Consider the following 13,477-nt stretch of genomic DNA (forward strand, 5'->3'; position numbering starts at 1 on the left):
AAGATTCTCATCTTCGTGTACGGCGTCTGGAATCTGATACCTTTCTGTTTCAAGGCTGCCTTTAACGGGCCGTATGCATTGCGTCTTTCCATGACATCTAAAGCATAATCGTTATCAAAATAAAGGCGTTTGCCATCCATCTCCACTTTCTGTTCCCAGGCTTTCTTTAGAATCATCTCTTTTGTGTTGAATTGTAGAAAGTTCACAATTATAGATCTCGGGGCTGTGTTGGGAGGCGGCCTGGGTGCCAATGCTCGGTGGGCTCGTTGTATCCGGAGATCACTTCCGTCTGATAGCTTCAGCTGTTTAGTTAGCAAATCAGTGACAAAATCAGAGACCAATCTACCTTCTTTTCCTTCCGGAACTCCGTAGATACGAAGATTATTTCTCTGGCTTCGACTCTCCAAATCCACAATTTTTTTCGTTCATAGCTCTATTTCTTTCTAATGTCTCAAGCAGCTCATCTTTCATTTCCAAGCACGCAGTTTCCAGGTCAGCTATTTGTGTCTGTGCCTCAGTGATGTTACCCTTCTGGTTCTGCAGCTCGCGCATCATTTCTTCCCTGAATCTGTTGAGGTCTTCTTTCATCGTAGCCTTTACGTCTTCTTTGAGTTCTTCTATATCGTGTTTCATTTCGTTTTTAAACTCTCTTAAGTCTTTCGAAAGCGTCTTGATACTCTGCAACAGAGTGTATTGTTGTGAGTCGACGCCAGCTTTCGTCGAGGTAGCATTAGCATCGTCTTCACTAGCATCTCCCGACTGGTCACCACAATCTTGTGCTTTAGAGGTTTTCTTTTCGGTCTTGTTGGTTTTCGGCATCTTCTCCCTCTAAGTGGTTTTGCCTAGGGTTCTGATATTCTTCTGAGTTAAGAGAGGGGGAGAGTTTTAATTACCGACACGGATGAGCCTGTTTTTATGCGGCCGTCTTGTTGCAGCGTTGACCCGGAAATCAGCAGCAGCCTTTGTTGTATTTGTAAGAACACTATTGTAACAGTCTAAGATTAAATGCAGTGACAAACTAACTTAATTAATGCTGGTCAATAATTGAAGAGTGAAACACTTGAATTACAATTACCTTTGACAAACTTTGTCGTGCAAGTTGTGATCTTTCCCCAAAAAGTATCACTCAGGCAGTGTAATAACTCATGATGTAAATGCTTATGGATAAATCCATCTGATTTGCATATGTATGAAACAGACCTTCGGTGACCTAGGATGAGAAATTTTGTAGTTATTAATTTCAAAATTGGATTTTAAGAAATTGGTTTAATGACCTTACTTCAAAAACCTGAAAGCAATGTCAAACAATGTCTGTATGAGCAGACATTGATTGACATTCCAGGAGAGAAAGTTCATACTTAAAGGAACAGCATCCAGGGACATTGCTTGTTGCAGATTCTTCAAAGCAGACATAGCTTCAGTAATATGAGCTTCATTTGCATCAGAAATGTATGTACAGCAGGACATTCCAATCATTACACATACGCCACCTTGGCTAGCAGTTAACATGTCCAAAACCATTCTGTTTTGTAGTACCATTAAACGCATTTCACTTGATTGTTTGTTTTGTCCTTTATTAATGTCCATCATCATGTTCACTAGGGTCTTCATTCTGTAGTCCAATGTTTTAATCATCAGCATAGATTTACCAACTCCAAACCACGGAAAAGTGAAAGTCCTATTTTATTTGCTGTGCTCCAGTGTTTATGTTCAGAGGGAACGTTGGAACCCCATATGGGATCATGGGGTTGGAACACTGAGCTGGAGCTGATCTCTCTTCTCCTCCTATTAGAAGGATGATTTTCCTTCACAGCTTGAGCTGAGATGATGACGGTGGTCAGAAACTAAAACAGGAGCACATGTACCTGACCAGTTAACAGGCAACGATGGATAGATGCTGTCTCCTCCACACAGGAACCAGCCACTCTCTGTAGGAAAGTTGACTTGTGGTTTTCAAATAGAACAGCTGGTGTACGTTCCATTAGGGACGATGCCGTAGACAAAGTCAGAGTAAAGGTCAGTGATGATACTCTGGCATCCTGCTGCATGTCCTACCTTCACCGTATTATTCCCTCTAGGTGAGCAAGTACACACTGGATGTTTCATTCCTTTAGACATAACAGCCTTCATCTTGGTGGGATAGCCTGTAACTTAGCTGTAAGAGAACAGTGACGACCTTACTTCTTTGCACACTTGTTCCATCATAATCTCCCCAGTCGTGGCATTCATTAATTGAGCAGGCATAAACTGGATTGCATATGATGCAAAACAAATAGCCTGTGAGGTATTCATGGGAGTTATGTACAAGGTAGGCTGCTTGGTAGATTTAGGCATGACAGAACACACGTAGCAATCAGTGTTGTTATGCTGCTGGATTACAGTTCTTGCATACGTTTCCCATAGGTTGTCAACATGGTGGTTTGGGATATTACCCAGTGTTGTGCCATAACATGCCTAATCTGACAAAAGCCAGCTGTATGTTGCTCCGCCTAGCTCCACTCACATACATCTGGGACATCGCCGGTAGAAAGTGATTTCTCCAACCAATTTTATACTCTGGCCAATCAGGACGCAGTGCTGGCATTTCATAGATGTGACGTAGTGGAGACGCGACCATGACGTGAGACTGTTTTGATAGCAATGGCGGCTCGTCGAGGAAGCAAGCGTTAACATTGATGCTGCTATTTCTTCCGTGTTGTCCAATCTACCTAATACTGTTTCATTAAAAGAACATGAGAGAACGCCTCTGAAGGCTTTTGTTGGTGGAAACGATGTTTTCGGCCTTCTCCCGACCGGATTTGGCAAGTTTTGTTTTCCGGGGCGCGTCCGCGTCTGCAGCGGACGCGCCCCGGAGCGGTTAGCGCGAACCATGTTAGGATGCCTTTAGTCCTCAACGCGGTCGGCCCGGAATCGACTCCGACCCGCGGCGCTTTGCCGCCTGTCTTCCCCCCTCTTCATGTCAGCTCACTGTCAATAAAACGCCACTAGAGCCGCAAACACATTATTATTTTTATTTTATTTTATTTTTTCCTGCGTCGCTATCATCAGCGTCACGGGTTAGCTTCGGTATAAGTGGTTGAAATAGCACGTCGATAAAGATGACAGACAAGTGGCTTATCCAATCATATGCAAGAATTTTTGATAAGGCCCAGCCTTCAGTAAAGGCAATTCCTATGGCGGTCTCCCAGATGTATGTGAGTGGAGCTAGGCGGAGCAACATACAGCTGGCTTTTGTCAGGTTATAACATGCCATGATAAATAATTGATCTCGGATTGGATTCTGAACAGTGGAAGAGTTTAACAAAGGAATTCCACTCTGGCCGCAACATGAGACATTCAGGGCTTGGACGGCCCCCTTCTTCCCAGCAGGAGGTCAGCTGTGACCCCTGCTTGCTATAAAACCTTTCTTCCACAGACAAAGAGCCCCCACTTCTGCAGACCTCTTCAGCAGCTGCACAGATCACCTCTGCAGGACAAGGGAGGAGGCCTGAACCATGGGTCCATATGGCCTCATCTGCTGGAACATCTGAAAGATTGCCTGGACACACCACGCTTGATCCAGGGTCTGCTAGATTCGACTGCCTGCTTCAGCAGAGGACCTGACTGAATCCGGACAAACAACATGTCCGGGCAAATACAGAGCTAAGTTGCAGTCCTAACTTCACAATCAGATGCAGGGGAAAAGATCCTGCATCTGAAACAGCTCTGTGTATTTTTCTTCAGCCTGTACAGGGAAGTGAACACCAATGGAGCTGAAAGCTGGATGCTGAGGAAAAACCCTGCTCATCGGACTGCATCCCGGTCAAAGAACGTGGCCTCCAAGCTATCCAGACCACGCCGTTAGCCACATGCTGCTGCAAGGCTAACGCTAGCCTGCCATGAAGAAACCAACAACTTCCTCCTTCAACATCCCTTCCGTGAATGGGCAAACTGAACAGAACTGAAAAGGGCAGGTTTGGGCAGCGGTCTGAGGGTGAAGTTAAAAAGGTTTATTGGGAAATGTCTTTTAAACCGTGTATACCTGGCGTTTTTGAACAAAGGCTAGCAATATAGCATTGCTAGCATTTGGTACCGTGTCACTGTCGAGTGCGTTTTAAAGTTTTACCAGAAAGGTAACCTCCACAAGGGTTTCATACATTGATGGGACATTAATGTTTATGTTATCCAGCCACTCAATATGGCTAAAATTAAAGCAAAAGCTTTCATTTGTTAACGCCGAGCGTCCGCTAGCCAACATGCTATTTGCCTTGCTAACATCCGGTTTCGACATTTGAAAAGGAGTTCGTTTTAAAGCATAAAGCGTAACTCTTCTGCTCCGCCATCCTCCGATGGTGTTATCTGCCTTATTCCCGCATCAATATGGTATATTAATGCCGGTTTTTAAGACAATTTTGATAACTATAGATTTTAACCAGGTTAGTGACGATCGCTGTAGCACCCCCTAGCGGGTGGAGGTAAAATCGCATAAACAAAGACCAGCGATTCTGAATTAAATGATTTTACAGTTCCTCAGAATATTATTTGAACAAATAATGTTTTGTTTGACTTGGGCTTTGCATTGTGAATGGATTGAAATACATGTCAGATGTTTTTTTTAACTCCATTCCATGTTTTTGTTAATCAGATCTGCAGTGAACCAGGATTCACTGAAGTATTCTGATTATGATCAACCACTTTTGTTTGTCTTTTGTTTGTTTTGCATGTAAATAGTTCCTTAGCTTAGCTTCTTTTTATCTTCATTTTGCTTAGTAGTTTAGTTAAGTTTCACTAGCCTAATAGAGAGGATTTATTAATCGAAATATTGTGTTAATTCAGGTAAACAGCATTACATAGCGATGTTCTCTGGATGTTCATTTTATTTCTGTTATTAAATTCTTGAACTTGAAAAGAAGTTGTCACTTCTGTGTGCAGGTTTTGCGGTTAAAAGATCGCTAGTGCTCGAATTCATCCCTTTCAACCATTGTCCTGATATCAGCTTAAGAGCTGATCATCACCAGACAATACTTAACAGACAGAGAGTTATTTATGAAACATTAAATAACTTTAAACAGTGTATAATTGCACACCATTTATGGCGTCCCTTCCGTGAGCCTTCGTGAACACAGCTTGAACTGCACACATATCAGAATATAACCTGTGACGTTTTTAGACTTTTAGGAAAATAAAAGTTAACTAAAAAACTGTACTACAAGAGCTTAAAATCAGATGCTTGAGTCAATCAAGGTATCTGTCATAACCAATAGTCCCAGAGTAGATTTAACTGTAAAGTTAAGCTTACTGACTGAACAAAATAATGTTGCACATCTGTCTCCAGATGATGTGACTTATTCTCATGTTTGCTTAAACCACAAGCATTAAATGAAAGTCCACATTTATGCGCTTTCAAAATTAACTGCCAGTCCAGGAAAGTTAGATGCTCAAATATCTAACCTAAGATGATTTGCATATTTGTTTAACAAGACATTTTGAGAGCTTACTTGTGTTGTGTGGAACATATTTGTCTCCAGATTTAACTCCTAGTTAATCTGAGGTGTCACCCTATTTGTGGAAAGGGGGGTGATGCTCTTAAAGCTAAAAGTGCTAATTTCCCTCAAAAGAAAGGTGCACAAGCTAAAAAGCTAGTAATTCCTTAAAAGGTGAAGCCTTGCGCAAAAGCTAGTAATTCCTAAAGAAAGGTAAGCAGTCGCTACAGAGCTCGTAAGTCCTAAAGGTATAGCGTTCTTAACACTGAAAGAATAGTGTCGTCATAAGTCGCACGTTGAACAGTCAACCTGCGCAATTGTTTCTACACACACAAATAAGTATTTACAATATGTATGTTTAAACATAAAAGCATAGCTAAGCGTGCACCGACTGGATCTTATGTTATTTTGAAAGTTTGTCATAACTTGTTTTGTTTTGTGTTAGCAAGATGGAGCCAGAACGTCTCACATCTGAAGCTACACCTGTGGTGGACCAAGCAGACATAGAGAGGCAGAAGGTTGTCATTGGCGACCTCATCAAGTTATCTGCAGATGAGTTAAATAATTTAAACAATCTTAACCTTGCTGAATGCGATAAAATGATTAAGGAACTAATGGATTTTATTGCAAACCCAACTAAAGATGCTCTGATTACAGATGTTCTTTGCCAGATCACCCTGCTGCATCAGCAAAGATCCCAACTGAAAGCTAAACAGTTTCTTCAGTTACAGGTTGAGCATCAGATGGTTTTAGACAATGTGAGTGCTGCCAAACTGGAGCTCTCAGAGACCGAGGTGAGGATGGAGGAAGCTGATGCTGAGACCAAGGACCTCAAAGCTCCTGATGTCAGCGAGGCTGCATCTCACCAGAGAAGTGAGTTCTCCACCCCTCAGGTGATATCTTCACACGATCAACCTCAGCAGGTTGAATCATTGCAGGAGCTGGAATCACAGAACAGCTCTGCAGTTTCTAACACAGCATCTAGAACAGAACCAGTCTTGCCAAAATTTAGAACAGAACCTCTAAATTTTGAGTTCACAGGAAGTACTTCCACAGCCTCCATGGGAGATGCTGGAAGTCAGACTGTCCACAATGAAGCCGTGCTTCATTCTGCTGCAGTGGACAGCCTCAAAGAGTGCCAGGTAAACAACTCTGCAGACACAGGTGGTTCAGATTGGAGGGATGAGCAGACATCACACCTGACTCGTTTTCGCCAACTTGAGTATCTTGCTCAGGACATAGAACAGTTCGACCCAGATAATCATGATTCCAACATCCATAATTATCTGCAGGAAGTCGAATGCTGTCTTTTTGACCTGCCATTTCCCTCATCTCGTGAGAAACTAAAGCTTATTTGGAAAACAACAGCTAGAAGCGTTCATGTTTTCATTAAAGCTCCACCTCCAGAGATTCGTGACAGTTATTCCTTAGCTTAGCTTCTTTTTATCTTCATTTTGCTTAGTAGTTTAGTTAAGTTTCACTATCCTAGTAGATGATTTATTAATCGAAATATTGTGTTAATTCAGGTAAATTGCACAACAGCTGACATGATGAATTTTGGCCAGCATGTCATACCACACAATGCTACAAATGGAGAAGCGGTATGACCCAACCTCTTCAGCCAAAGACTGTGCCTCAGTTTGAATCATGGAATCTGTGGCTTTCTCCCTGATCTCAAGAAGGGCATCCCTCACCTCCGCTGTCTGGAATCTCACAGCCTGTACACTGTTAATGCGACTCTCCCATCTTGTGTCTGACCAGGATTTCACAGTTGTTTTGACATGGTGCTTTAGGATGGTCCACCTTTGTGTGGAGGCAGAGAATAGTGTAAAAATTCTCTGTAGGTAGCCAAAATAGTTCATTGCATCTGTGGAGCTTTTTGCTGCATCAGCAACAACAAGATTTAAAGTATGTGCTCCGCATGGGACAAATTAAGACCAGGGATTTTGTTTCAAAAGTCTGGCTTGGACGCCTTTTGACTTTGCCTTCATGTTGGCGCCGTTGTCGTAAGACTGTCCCCGGCAATCTTCAAAGGGAAGGTTGAATTCTTCTAGTCTCCTCAGAATAAGGTTGGAGAGGCTTTCTCCTGTGAATGACTCCACCTGAAGGAACCCCATGAAATGTTCTTTTACTGTAGGGGTGTCTGTGTCATCTACTGCAACCATTCTAACTATAACAGATAACAGTTCTATGTGGCTGAGGTCTGGGGTGCAATCCAAAATAATTGAATAATATTTGACTTGCTTTATCTCCTTTAACATATATTGTAAAACTTTTTCACCAATGCAATCAATTAGTTCATTTTGAGTATCCTTTGATAAGTATGTTGTATGGCTGTGTCCTTCCTCCACATCAGCAACATGCTGTCTGAGGACAGAGTCAAACTTGGCCATGAGCTCAACTTCCTTAAGAAAGCATCCGTTATTTGGCTGGTATAGCTTGTCTGAGTTCCCCCGCAGGGGAATATTTTGCTCGGCCAAAGACTGTATTATGGCTACCAACCTGGTCAGGACTTTAAGCCACTTCCTCCTTTCAGCTTGAAGGAGTGTCATTTCTATTTGGTAAATTGTCTGGCCCTGTTCAAGTCGAGTCTCCAATTCCTTCCATGCGGTCATGTGCCCCAAATGCTCTGGACTGGCTTTTCAGGAGCTCACTACAATTCTTCCAGTCATTTAGGCCACTACTAATGAGGTTGTAATTCTTCTGTGAAAAGAGCTTGCAGCAGAAGCAATACAGAGTATTGTGTTTCCTTGAATATACAAGCCAGCTTCTCTTGATTTTCTCCCTATTTACTAATTTCCTGTAGAAGTGGTTGTAGTGGCAGCTTCTCCCATCATCTCTTTTTGGAAATGTAAAGTCTGGACTGGTCTGATATGGTCCTCTGCTAACTAACTCTGTCCTTACCGCATCACAGAGGGCTGGCCAGTCACCAGGGTCTACAGGTTCTCTCTGGATATCAGGAATTGTGGAGGGTGAGGTGTCTGCAGGTGGCAGTGTAGTAGCAGAGCATGTTGTGATTGATGTTCCTTCACCTAAAAGCAAATGCATACATGCAAAATGGATGTTAATGTTTTAATAGGGGTACACTACAGTGGCCGACTGGTGCAAGCGACCTCCAATTTATGACAAAACATTCAAATCCATAAAACATTTGCAAATAGACAAGACAAGAGCAACTTAAGAAAACATCTTCATCAATTTGAAAACACATGTGCAGCAATCTTTAAAAAAAGCACTATGAATTCGCACTACGCAACACAGTTCAGAAACATGCTGCAAATTCAGAAAACAAAACAAAATTCACAAAACAAAACAGTGCTGATTTCATTTATCTAATGAACTGCACTAAGAACATATCACTTTCGCACATTACATGTTACTTTGTTTGTCTTCCTTTGATTCGTATTATCTTGAAGTAAATGAGCTGCACTATTCATTATCCTATACTGTCACCTACTGCTTACAAAAGGCAACAACATGAGTAATTACATGGCTACAATTCCTTGAAATGGACATTAAGTGTTGAATATTTCTAATCGTGTTTTGTCTATTTGCAAATGTCATTTGCGCCAGTCGGCTACTGTAGTCAAGGAGAGTCAATGTCAAGCAGAAATGCAATAACAAATGTACTCTTCATTTTATCCATATCCATAAAATGTTCTTAATTCGTTTGTGCTGTTTTCCGAGATTCGTCAATGATCTTATAAGTTATAATACAACAGACAGTAAATATATATAAAAATGTACATTATTACTATGCTGTGCTTCAGCTATACATTACTATACTATAGACCAGCATATAGAGTATAATGGTAGATCTGTGTTTCACTGGTGCCTGGAATGTGGCTCCTTCAGATCAGTGGCCAGATCAGTGGTGTTCAATACAACTGTGGATGAAGTTACTTTCATAGGGATGGAATGTTATTGTGATATCCATGTGTTTTCATTTCTAGTATATTTTGTCAGATGGTTGTAGACTTGAATTAGTTATTCAAAGGACTAACTACCTTCAGGCTGCGTGTCCCTGGTCTCAGCTGTCTGTGTTTCACTGGCGCCCAGAGTGCTTGGTGTGGTCCTGGATGTCCCTTCATCTTCATCACCTGGATTCAGCATATTGTATAGCCAGACAAGCGGTGTTTAATAAGTGAAATGATCATGGATGTGGTTGAACTTCTTTAAGAAAACAAGCTACTGCATTTTGACACATGCTAAAAATGTTCTATTGTACTTCAAAGTATAGATGTGGCCTGAATAAATACTATTAAAAATAATCTCACCTAATGCAGGCTGTGTGTTGGCCTGTGTGTCCCTGGTCCCTGGAGTACAACTGGATGTCCCTTCTCCTGCAGCTATTAAACACAGAGTTCATCTATGCTGTTTGTTACACAATTGCATTTGGTCATTTCTATATTCCTACTACATAGTTGCATTGTACAAATACATTTTATCTGACCATGTAACTTGTAGATAAATTACAATTACTACCACCACCACTATTATTACTAATTGGCTGCTTGAAGGCTAAATAATACTACTGATTACAATAAGTAGTATTAATGTGATGTGATTATAAAAGTAATAATTGCTAATTATAATAATAACAATACAAATAACAGCAACAATAGTTGTGTACTCTGTGTGTTGTGCATCTGGCAAAAAAACAACAACAAGAAAACATATACATTTTAGTATATTCCTGAACTGTGCAGAAGGGTGAACAGCACCACTATCACCATTGGTGCCACTAAACACTGAGCATGGAAACAATTTCGGATATTTCAGGCAGTAAAAGCCCCGGTAAGAACCGAACTAGATTTTGTTCAAATCTACACATCTATGGCTACTGAAAAATCTAAGGTTAATTTAGCAAATATTATTTAAGTATTAAAAAACATTGTTGTTTTAGAATTTGCGAATGAAATGGTTGGTAATTAGAATGTTTACGAAAGCAAACTAGCAAGGTAACGGTAGGTTAGCTAGCAATAGCTAAGTGACTGCAATGAAACATTAGGTGATGCAATTTATTTCGTTTGACACGTTAATGGCTGAGATGAGAAAACTTACCTCTATACTTTGCTTTCTTTTCCTCATCCTCCTTTCTCCGTTTTCGTCCCTGTGCTCCCGATGGTTTAGACCGCTTCATTTTTTACAAAACGATATCAAAGCTTGCTCAATGCAGCAGCTGAGCGTTTGTCTAATAGATCAATTATTTTGATGATCCTGGTGGTACTATCACAACATAAGTAAGTAATGCATGAGAACGTGTGGCAGCATGAACGTCAACAAAGTATTTGTCATATTTTGGCCCGAAAAATCAACAGAAAAGGTCAAGAGTAGATGACGGGACAAACAGTCATGGTAATGTTACAGGACGAACTTTGGTGATAAAGATTTGCAGGCAGCGTCACAAGACAAGAAGCAGCAGCAGCCGATTTCTCCTAGCCTCGTGAGACCATCCTGATCTCGCGAGCTTTCAAGGTTTCACTCGCAGATCAGTCTGGCTACTCTCCGTTAAAGAAAATTTGGAGCCGTTCACCAAACGAACGTCCAATCAGCGTTGGCTTTGAGGCGGGTTGAGGTGTGACGCAACGAGAAGCGCGACAGTTCAGTCTAAAGAACATGGCGGCTTCAGCCGATGAAACTAGCGTTAGCGTGGCTATCGAGCAAGTTTTATCGGAATTACAGAGTATTTCTTTGCTGAGCTAACGAGCCTTTACCTGCAGCAGCAAGAGTAGCTTGGCTTGTGTTTTCATCGTCGCTCGTACCGAAGCGACGACGAAGCATGTTGACGAGTATGTCATATGCTTCGTTGATCTGATTGGTTTATTTGGCCTGTCTATCACCAACATAGGCCAATCAGCTAACCAGTATTTTCGCCCCTTCCCAAAATAACTTCAACGGAAGGTTTCCAGATGGATATGCGGAGCAAATCCATCTGGCAGAGTAAGGTTAGATTTCTCCACCCTCCGTCCCAGGACAGGTTGCATGCTGTCTCCAGCCAGACCGCTTTCTAAGATGGAAAGCGGTCTGGTGGCAAGCATGCGGGCCATATAACCTTGTTGTTATGTTCATTTATGTTCGTTTATAAAACACTTGAAATGATCCCCCCCTCTGTTTTTTTTTCTGCAAATCGCACACTGCCTACACCCCTGTTCCTGTGCAGTCCTGCTTCCCCGATCACGTCATCCACCACCCATCAATCCTTCAATAAAAACTCTTAATTTTAGTCCCGTGTGTTGTGGTTCTAGGTCCATCCGTAAACAAATCCTGACCGTTCCAGCATGGCTTCCTGGCACCAGTTTGTGAAATAGTCCATGATGGGGCCATGTGCAGTTTCACTGTCCTCCAGCAGGCTCACAATAGGCCCGTTTACACTACACCTAAAAACCGAGCCATGCCGAGACCAGTCCAAGCTTGGATCAGTTAACCGGGATAAAAACAGCCGTTTACACACAAGAGTTATCTCGGTTATCCCGGTTCCTTGGTTGCTCCTCGCCTCCTAGTGGCGATATGCGATACTACCGCTCTCTGGAATTGAAGGCGGGACCGAGCAAATCAAAATGGCGGCACCCGTAACATTCAGGATGTTATGGTTAGACATGGAGTCGGCTTTTGGGACGTGGATAAGACAAACGAACGTCTAATAAGGATTTACAGACGCAGGAAACAACAGACACTGAGGTTCATCACACTGCTAAGCAGAATCATCTCTGGAAACCGTGTGGCACGGTAAGGAAGCTAGTATTATTATGAATGTCTGAAATTTGTCTGTATGGAGTGTGAATCGGGACGTACAGCCAGACACGCCGGAAAACCCGCGGACAGTCAGCTGACTGTAAGGGGATGACGCGGTCTGCTCATGCGCTCTTCGTTATCAGATAACCGGGATAAAAAAAAAAAACAGTCCCAGACCTACTAGGGAACTGGTCCACAGTTAGCGCGGTCCGGTTATGTTTAGCGCGGTCCGGTTCAGTCTGCTGACCGTTTACACACAAGAGTTATCTCGGTTACCGAGCTCGGACTGGTCTCGGCTCGGTTAAAAAAGTGTAGTGTAAACGGGCCTATGGACAGTGTCGTCCGCAAACTTGCCAATGTGGCGATTGTCAGTTTCAGAACGACAGTCATCAGTGTAGAGGATGTGGAGATAAAACGCACCCCTGAGGACAGCCTGTAGATGTGAAAGAAAGTCCAGAATAATGGTTGTTTACTCTCACTCGCTGGGAACGGTTGGTAAGGAAATCCAGTTGGAAGCTGTGTAGGAGCTTTTGCACCAGTAGGTGGGGCTGGATGGTGTTAAAAGCTGATGAGAAGTCCACAAACATTGTCCTGACATGGGTTTTGGGGCCCTCAAGATGTTTGAGGATGAGATTCAACAGGGTTATAGTTGCATCCTGGACCCCTATGTTGGTTCTGTATGCAAATTGCATGGGGTCAAGCAGGTGATTAGTTCTCAAGATAATGTTCTTTTTGGCCAGCTTTTCAAAAGACTTCATTACAAGAGAAGTTAGGGCTATGGGCCTGAAGTCATTCAGGGTCTTTGGGTGGATATTTTTCGCTATGGGAACTATTGTGGATTGTTTCCATAGATCAGGAACTGTCTGAAGGGCCATAGACAAATTGAAAATGTGTCTATAAAACATAACTGCATAATTGCATTCAATTACTTAAATACAAACATGACTGAGTAAAATTAAAATCAATCCCTAAAAAAATAATGTCTTGGAAGTAAACGGAAAAAATGCAGAAGTTGTTTAAGTTATAAAAAGGTGTAATGGTAAAGGTATGATTTTTCAAAATTATTGTACATTAAGTGTACTGGTTTATTTTTTAGACAATTTATTCATTCTTTTATTTTTAATTATGGCCGTTATGTAAATCCCAAGCAGTTAGTTGCAGAAGTGAGAACTGTTCCTCTAAGCTCGCTTCACCGGGCTGACAGCAGAAGTGATGTAGTGGTGCTTTCTGTTCACCGGAGAAACGGCGTGAGTGCTGCCGATGGTTTCTGGCCGTCTGTT

General features: G+C 42.1%; 1 protein-coding gene and 1 long non-coding RNA gene across 2 annotated transcripts; one reads left to right on the forward strand and one right to left on the reverse strand.

The window, feature by feature from the left end:
• Nucleotides 1-3,573: 3,573 nt before the first annotated feature.
• Nucleotides 3,574-9,733, forward strand: LOC118563974. Its single transcript, XM_036140546.1, has 2 exons — nucleotides 3,574-3,953; nucleotides 5,912-9,733. Exon 2 carries the CDS (start codon nucleotides 5,912-5,914, stop codon nucleotides 6,896-6,898), a length of 987 nt encoding a protein of 328 aa, XP_035996439.1. The 5' UTR covers nucleotides 3,574-3,953; the 3' UTR covers nucleotides 6,899-9,733.
• On the reverse strand, nucleotides 8,442-9,946 carry LOC118563975. The gene is made up of 3 exons (XR_004931554.1): nucleotides 9,740-9,946; nucleotides 9,470-9,562; nucleotides 8,442-8,494 (listed from the first exon to the last, which is right to left on the reverse strand). It is a non-coding gene; the product is annotated as an uncharacterized LOC118563975 (long non-coding RNA).
• Nucleotides 9,947-13,477: the final 3,531 nt, after the last annotated feature.

The sequence above is a fragment of the Fundulus heteroclitus genome, chromosome 8, assembly GCF_011125445.2.
Source record: "Fundulus heteroclitus isolate FHET01 chromosome 8, MU-UCD_Fhet_4.1, whole genome shotgun sequence".
Lineage (NCBI taxonomy): Eukaryota > Metazoa > Chordata > Actinopteri > Cyprinodontiformes > Fundulidae > Fundulus > Fundulus heteroclitus.

Excerpts from the sequence above, each read along its gene's own strand:
- LOC118563974 (XM_036140546.1), top strand. The coding sequence starts at position 5,912 with ATGGAGCCAGAACGTCTCACATCTGAAGCTACACCTGTGGTGGACCAA.